This window comes from Engraulis encrasicolus, chromosome 10 (assembly GCF_034702125.1).
Source record: "Engraulis encrasicolus isolate BLACKSEA-1 chromosome 10, IST_EnEncr_1.0, whole genome shotgun sequence".
NCBI classification, from domain to species: domain Eukaryota; kingdom Metazoa; phylum Chordata; class Actinopteri; order Clupeiformes; family Engraulidae; genus Engraulis; species Engraulis encrasicolus.
In genome coordinates, this window is record NC_085866.1 from 53,641,121 (window position 1) to 53,649,091 (window position 7,971).

Consider the following 7,971-nt stretch of genomic DNA (forward strand, 5'->3'; position numbering starts at 1 on the left):
TAGGTGGCAGTCTTGCTTGGTGCCTTGTGTAAAGTCACATATTAGTGGTGAATGCTTGCTTTCTGGTAGCAGGACTGGGACTAGTCAACAGAGCAAGCGCATATACCTGAGAGCAAACAAAGCCCACTTGAAGCCTTTTGCCTGTTTTTTCCACCATTGACTCAAGTGAGTCAGCTAAGCCTACAAAGGACAGGTAACATGACAAACAAATCAAAATCAATGCACTTCCACAACCGTTGAAAATGAGTAGATTGCATAAAGAAGCATCCTAAACACCAATACAATATGAAAAGATTATTCAGAGCATTAGTTTACCAAATACAAATAGTATAATAGTAAACAAAATAATAGACCTCATCTACTGGTCTCTCTCTGAATAGGATGTGTGATCATTAGCTTGCAGTTGGGCTTGACAAAGGCAGGTGGGCAATTATGACTCACTTTTATCTTTAGACTTCCATAGCTGCTCCTTCCTGCCTATGGGCTCACGGCAATGCACAATAATGACCACATCAATGATTGGAGACTAAAAGCGCATGGCAGGGTGCAAGGGGGCTGTATGGTTACACATTAACATTCAATAGGCTAGGCTAATCTACTGTACAATAGCCCTTGTTGTATTGCTGTGTGTTTTTACGCGTTTGGTCAAACTGTCCCTGCTGGGTTTGTCTCCGCTTGAACATCGCCCCAGGGACATCACTTAAGAATGTGTAATCGCCCAAAGACAACGTTAATGCTTCAAATTTTCCAGTGGTGATGCACTGCTTGATTGTATGCTGTTCCTCAGCGGAATAAAGGCGTTTACTTTGTTCCAGCTACTGTGGCGAGCCGTGCGTCCTGAACACTTCTGAACACGTCTGAGGCAAACGACATTTCAGCTTTAGGGCTGGTCACTTGGAATAGGCTGACAGGTCTAAAATATTATGCAATAGCGGTTTCTTTCAGTGCTCCAGGTATGGTGAAGTAGCTAACAAAGAAAATATATCATCTGCCATTCGTTCATTAAGAATAACTAGCCCAGGGCAGAGGCGTCCCGAGGCAATAGTTTTTGAGAAGTTTCACTGTGTAATGCAGCAGATGACTGCCATGCCAGCGTACACTGTGGATGTAATTCTATTAACAATGTCTACCTCCACTACCCACCCCCGTGCCATATTGGCTGTCAAAAGTTAAATCTCTGCTAGCAATAAGTTACACATGTGTCAATTCGTGGTGAGAAAAGTTCCGAGGCGATAAAGTAACAGGCCCTGGAGTCTTGCTTTACGACACTGGAGCAGCCTGGATACGCTGTACGTTAAACTTACAACCAGTCGTGGGATAAAGCACAAATGTTTGAGACAATTTTGTCTTCCAATACGCGTGTCAATCTTGTCCATTTTTATGAAAAAGCCATGCTGGAACACTGCTTAAACGTGTATGATGAAATCCCCCCCGTGTTCGATTCGTTATTCATCAAGATATTTCCACCGAGATTCAATAACATTGCATCCATAACTTTTCCCCATTTCAGACACTAGACACACTGTCGAGCAGAACACTCTGGCTGGTAAAAATTAGGCATGCTTCCTCCTAGAAAGTTCAGCGGGGTTAATAAATGCCAATCTTTGAAAACAGATAATGAACTTTGAATTAGGCATGACATGGGGTTTGGGGGGGACTCTAAAGCCTTGGGAGACCTCACATAAACGCATCAAGATGGGCATAACTAATTCAGGTTCCCTGAGCTACAAAAGAAAAGGGGAAAATGCACTAGAAATGAAACTAGCATGGACACCCACCTATGGAAACGAGCTTGATATTCTCCCTGTCCAGGAATTCTAGTGCCACGGAGACGTTCTCCAGTTGCATCTGCCTGAACGTGGGGCGCTGGTTGTACTTGCGGAACATCTTCTTCTGGCTGAGCACCTCCAGAAGCCCAATGAGTCGGAGCCCATCGCTGAGATCCGTCTGCAAGTTTGCGATTCTCTTATTCACACATTTCAGATGTTCGTTGCACCATCGCGTAAACGTGTTCTGCTGGATCTTCTTCCATGGCGCGTCCTCCGCTAGGTCCTTTTCGGTGGCGGGCATGTCGGAGTCCTTCTCTGCGTTGGATACTGGAGCGGCTGCGGCGCTCGACTGGTGTAGGCGTGGGTGTTGACTACTCATTTTTATTGACTCTGGGCTCCCTCACTAGTTCGCTGTCTAGCTTTTTAAGGGTGGAGTCTTGCGGGATTTTACAATTCCTTGGATCTTCTCTTTGTAGCGTTTGTCGTTTGACTGAGAGGGAGAGAGACAAGACAAAATGTAAATGTTAGTGTTAGACAGTGTCAAAATGTAAAATGGAGTATAAACATTGAAGACCTGTTAGGCAGCTCTGTTATGGTCGTGTGTTCTTACAATGTTGACCCTAAATCCATGCCCACAGCCCTACCTAATGACATGATTTCAACAAACTTAAACCGTCTGCTACTGTTTGAGGTCAGAGAGTTTTTACCTCTTGGGATAACAATTAAACAATGGGAACATTAGATGCCTGTCAGGAAATCAGGCAAGCTACCGACTGTCTCTTTAAATCAATGCAAGTATTAACACAGTAGCAGTAACACCACTTATAAAGGTAAGTTGTAGTAGGCTATACATTAGTACACTATATATCATTTAGAAATCATATAACCGCAGGCATATGCAGTGATCAATTAGTGAGTCACACATTAAGTCATTTTAAAGGGCTGCTGCGCCCAGGATGTTGCACAACTGCTTCCTTGGAAACCAAAAATGCAGGCTGACTGATTGCCAAGGTGTTAGAGTAAATATTTATGGATGCTCAGCACAAACAGATGTTCAGATGGAAATCTATACTCTTTGGCCCAGCAACATTGCAGCTAATGTTTTCACCATACTATGTATGGTCTGTGAAGTGAGGCCATGATAAAAGTGCCACATACTTATCTTATTTTGCAACAACCAGAAATGTAGCCTACATCCTATGGTTGAGAAAGCAAAAGCCCTGCCACATATTTGCTCCAGCTGATTCATAGAGGAGATGGTGAAATCACAGGCCAAAGTAAGACTAACACAAACAGCAGAAAACTATGCCTGGCAAATTCATTTAATGTTATCTTCCTATAGGCTGCCAGGCTATGGACTCACCTGAACACAAGTATATGGCAACACCTTTAATTAGTTAGCCACGTTTGTCTGCCTCTGATTAAGACCAATATTGTCTTACTGGCCTGTCAGCCATTGTGATACCTTGTCTTCTACTTATACATCGCACTCAATGACCTGCTGCATTATACCATAAACAAATAATGTCACTGATTCCTGAACGTGTGAGTGTCCCCATCGTTAACACTCCTGTACAGTACTGTACTCTTGTCAGCGCTGCTTAGTCCAGCTAATTGTCCGAGGGGAATGCGTGATTAGTGAGGCGTAGCATGAGTCTAGACAGCCCCCTCCTCGTTGTTTGGTTGGGAAAATAAGGGGGGGGGGTGGAACAATGGGATTGCTTATGACCAGTTTTGTTGGTACCTATGCTGGGTGTCATAAAGATTCTTGGCAAAGGTGACAGGAGTGCATTTCACCTCTAAATGTGGCAAAAAAAAGGTTATAAGAGGAAGCCATTTAACATTTTTTTAAACAAACTGAGGAGAGAGAGAGAAGCATTAAAAATACAAGCTTTTTTACTAAATAAGGCAACTCTGCCAAAAGCTTGTGTGAGGACGCAGTCCATAAAGAATGTTTTCCTTCTGGCCTTTTTTCAGCTCCTGAGTCTGCAATGAGAATCCGAGGAATGCCAATGTCTGACCACAAAATGATGACCCCCAAACCTCTAAATATGAGGGTCAACAACAGCCCCCCCCCCACACACACACACACAAACACACACACACCCACGACCCCCGCACACTAAATACACACTCACATAAAAAAACATATACACATAATGCAATTATATCAACTGTAAGACTGAGATTTTAAAGTTTAAAGTGAAGGAGGATGGTAAACTCTGTGGAATCATCCAATGCCATGTCCCCTCCCATGCCCCCTTCCCTCTTTCATTTTGTCTCACTTGCTCACTCTCTTTGACACACACATGCACTCTCTCTCTCTTTCTGTCTGACTCTCTCTGTTTCTCTTTCTCTTTCTTTCTTTCTCTCTCTCTCTCTCTCTCTCTCTCTCTCTCTCTCTCTCTCTCTCTCTCTCTCTCTCTCTCTCTCTCTCTCTCACACACACACACACACACACACACACACACACACACACACACACACACACACACACACACACACACACACACACACAACGATGATGACTCATACCAGAGCAAACATTCATTAGACTTTACTCTTGACAGCCCATCGTCACACTCACACTCACCTTGCGTTCGTTCATTCATTCATTCATTCATTCATCCATGTGTTGTGAAACCCTGCCACCTTGTTATTCTCTAGCCAACTGTTTCTAAACAATGACAGATCTGCCACTGCGTCTACACAGAGGTACTTTTTACAAGGAATGTTTGGCATGTTTGATAGGGTTGTTCTGCACGGAGTTTCACCCAGTGAAACTCAAGTCATTGCGCCACAGGAGACAGAGGAGCGTGTTCATTAGGTGACGTGCAGCGTAACTATTACGCACAGCTTGGGCTTTGGCGCTCCCTGGAGGCCCGTTATGGTACAGCATGGAGGGGAGGGGAGCCAAAAGTTTTTCGGACAAGTCTCCTCCCTCTCCACCCCAAAACTGTAATCGCCTTTTGTATGGACTGCGAGAGTCACATAAATCCTCTTGTGCATACCACGCCGTGATGTTTCCAATTACACTCCAACACAGTCTTCCTCTGACCTAACCTTCCAAACATTCACATTTTTCTGGCAGCATATAACTCAGCGCGCACAAAGTGGGTAACACGGATTGGCCAATGCGTAAAGCATCCCATGGGAAATGGCCATGGACACCATTGATGTGCATTACCGTTCCCCTTTACCACGAGAGTTTTAAGTAAGCATGCGACTAAATGGAGAGATGTGAAATCATTGAACAACGCCTTTTCGACCTTGCTCGTCTTCGCTTGAAAACTTCAGCCAGGAAACTGAGCAAAGCGAGTGTGATGGCATGCACACTGTAACAATAACCCACAGCCCGTCACCCAGCGACAAGCGGAGAGAACACAGCGAGCTTGGTTAACCGCCCCTGTTGGCAGTGCGCTAACCGCAGAACATGTTTTTTCCCTTCATAGGTAGAGTGAAAAGGAGTGATTGGCCAACATCTAAAAGTAGGCCACGTTTTCTCCCAATGCGCCGAAAGATTCAGAAATGGGTTCGACGATTGGTTTTTTATTTGTGTATTATGGATTCATAAAATAAGATGTGCATGGTTCATCAATTATGGACATTTATCACAACAGATATCCAAAACGCACACACATATCCAAAACCAAAACCTATTAGGCTGTGCAGTTTTCTCGACTACACCAACGTCATTCACAGACTACAATGCGTAAAGTTTCATTTTAGCTCCATTACCGAGCGAGTCAACGGATTCTAACGGGATATAATGGAAGGGGTGTAGGCTATTCAGCCTAGCCCCGGTGCAGCCTCCTTGCTGATCGTGGGGGGGCGCACGCAACTATCGCATCGCCGTCCGGAGAGAAGGACAGGGCTTTTCCATATTTTGCCTTATTTGGTGAGGACTCCTTGATTAGATTATACGATTGATGCGTTTAAAAATCCCGCAGAGCATCGGGTGGTTGTGCGCGTAATTACAATATACAGTCCACCCGGTGTCAATGGAATCATAATGCAACTGACACATTATGCTGTAGCCTATTATGCCCCCATTATTATAGCTAATGAGATGCTTTCCAAATACAAGGCCAATGGTCATAAAAGCTAGCTCATTTCCAGAGAACATTTGAGTAGCCTAATTATCGCTTTATTCTGCCAAAACAAACAATTTCATGACGGTGCAGCCCACCTGTACCCCCTTTTGTATCCACAGCACAGTCTTAAACATAAGTTTTACAGTCTGAAAAATTTTCCTATAACGTCAAGCTTTGTCAGGATAAACAACAATAAACCTCATTGTAAAGCACGACCAACACCACGACAAGGTAATTCATCACTGCGTCCCCATTCTTGAAGATGTTCCACTCCAAGTAGTGCCATTGGAGAGTGTCTGGCATCTGTATGCCCATCAACATCACACCAAACAGACAACATGTAAAGCCTCAACCTCTGGACTTCAGACTACACATACAATTAACAGCAAAGACGTTCAAAGCGTTGTGATAACTCTCAAACACTGGACCGGTGTAGGCTACAGGTAGCAGCACACAAAGCAAAACCCATCACATGCAATGAAACCATCCAGTACACTTACTGTACACCCGCAATGAGCAAGGACAACACAAACTGTAGTTTAGGCAGACTAATGAAAGAGGCTGTGAGACTCACCCTTTTCTATTCTTTATGTTGTTGCTGGCTGTGGTTTTCAACAAGTTACTTCTTTACTCCTTCTGAGTTCACTGTGAGTGAGCTTGAGGTTCAGGCAGAGTGAGTTGCTGCTGCTGTTGCTGCTGCTGCTGCTGCTATCACTGTACCTCCCTCCCGGACGAGCCTCCCTCGGGGAAATGTGTGTTGGACTCAAGAAAGAACAAGAGTGACACCCCTTGGTCTTTTTCTATCTCGCCCTCCTTTCGAGCGTGTGTCTCTTTTGCAAGAGCCTTAATTGGTAAAAGAATAAGGGGGGGCTGAGGGGGTTGCTTTCTTCTCTGTTTGGTGCGTGTGTGTCTGTGTGTGTGTGCTTCTTGCAAAGAGGCTGACGTTATACCGGCGACCGCGCCTTCGGATTTTAAAGGTATGATGTCAGCCTGCTCACACTGCCCCTGGCTCTAGGCAAAAGCCTGTCGACGAGTTGCGTGTGGGATGTTTTAGTGCGTTTACCTTTTCATACCGAGGTCAGGCGCCCTGGCGCAACCCAGTTAAGTCAACAGTTGACCGTTTGTCATGGCACTTCCCTGCCCGGGTGTGCCAAACACACTCAAGGATCAGCCAACAGAGTCAGAAAGGTGTCGTACAATGGAAACGTATTACATTTGAAGTTAATGCGCACCGTTCTGGTAGTGGAACACTAATACTTTACTACCACTATACCTTGCTGTAAGCTTTTAGTAATGCATTACAACGTGGTCATTGCCATTCTGGTAGCACCTAATTTATAACAGGGGCCATGTCATGAAAGAATGATCGAAACACTTTTTGTTTGCTATTATTGTTGTGATTGTCACATAGGCCTTCTCTGCCATCGTCTGAAGACAAGTGCACGAAGTGGATGTTAAATTGGAAATTATACTGAAAAAAGTTATTCTTAAATTTAATGTAAGCCTATATTTTCAGTGCCAAGACAATGTCACCTGAATTATTGACAGCAAGCATCCCCCTTCCCTCAGTACTTCTTCAATATTTATCCATTCATAAATCCTGCTCTTGAGTATCACTTTGCAACCCAAATACAGTCTCTAGTGCTTGCTTATGTTGTCCCAAATATGTAAACACATTTGTGGTTCAATGACACAAAAGGACGGAAAGATGGCATGGGGATCTTTTTGCACTCCATGGAAAAGGTTCCGCAATGGTTTCTCAAAGAACCCTCAGCTGCCTAGTGGTGAAACTCAAAGGTTCCATGAGGAAGCTAAAAGTTTGTTCTCGGAAGAACCCCAAAGTCCCTTAGAGAACCATGCTTCCTCCAAGGGCCATAGGGTTCATCAGAGAGCCAAGGGGGTTCCCTCACAGTGATAGTTGAGGGTTCTGGGGAGAACCCTTTGTTTGTTCTGGGAAGAACCCTTCATTTTCACAGTGTGGATGGCTTGGAGAGACAGAGGGAGGGAGGAAAAGCTGCTAAGCGCATACATGCATGCATTGAACTCGTTTCCCTTCATGGACTCTTGCAGTTTCATCCTCTGTACACTATGGTTTGGTCTCAGTATTT

General features: G+C 44.5%; 1 protein-coding gene across 4 annotated transcripts in view; it reads right to left on the bottom strand.

Moving 5' to 3' along the window:
* flna (filamin A, alpha (actin binding protein 280)) overlaps nucleotides 1-6,685 on the bottom strand; it is a 56,815-nt gene extending 50,130 nt beyond the window's left edge. For 2 of the 4 annotated variants that reach the window (XM_063209337.1, XM_063209334.1), the window contains exons 1-2: nucleotides 6,438-6,685; nucleotides 1,779-2,259 (exon numbers count right to left, since the gene is read on the bottom strand). In XM_063209337.1, coding sequence (XP_063065407.1) covers nucleotides 1,779-2,148 — 370 coding nt within the window. In that variant the 5' untranslated portion in view covers nucleotides 2,149-2,259; nucleotides 6,438-6,685. The remainder of the gene's footprint in view (nucleotides 1-1,778; nucleotides 2,260-6,437) is intronic. The other 2 variants (XM_063209338.1, XM_063209335.1) reach the window with 1 other exon arrangement.
* Nucleotides 6,686-7,971: the final 1,286 nt, after the last annotated feature.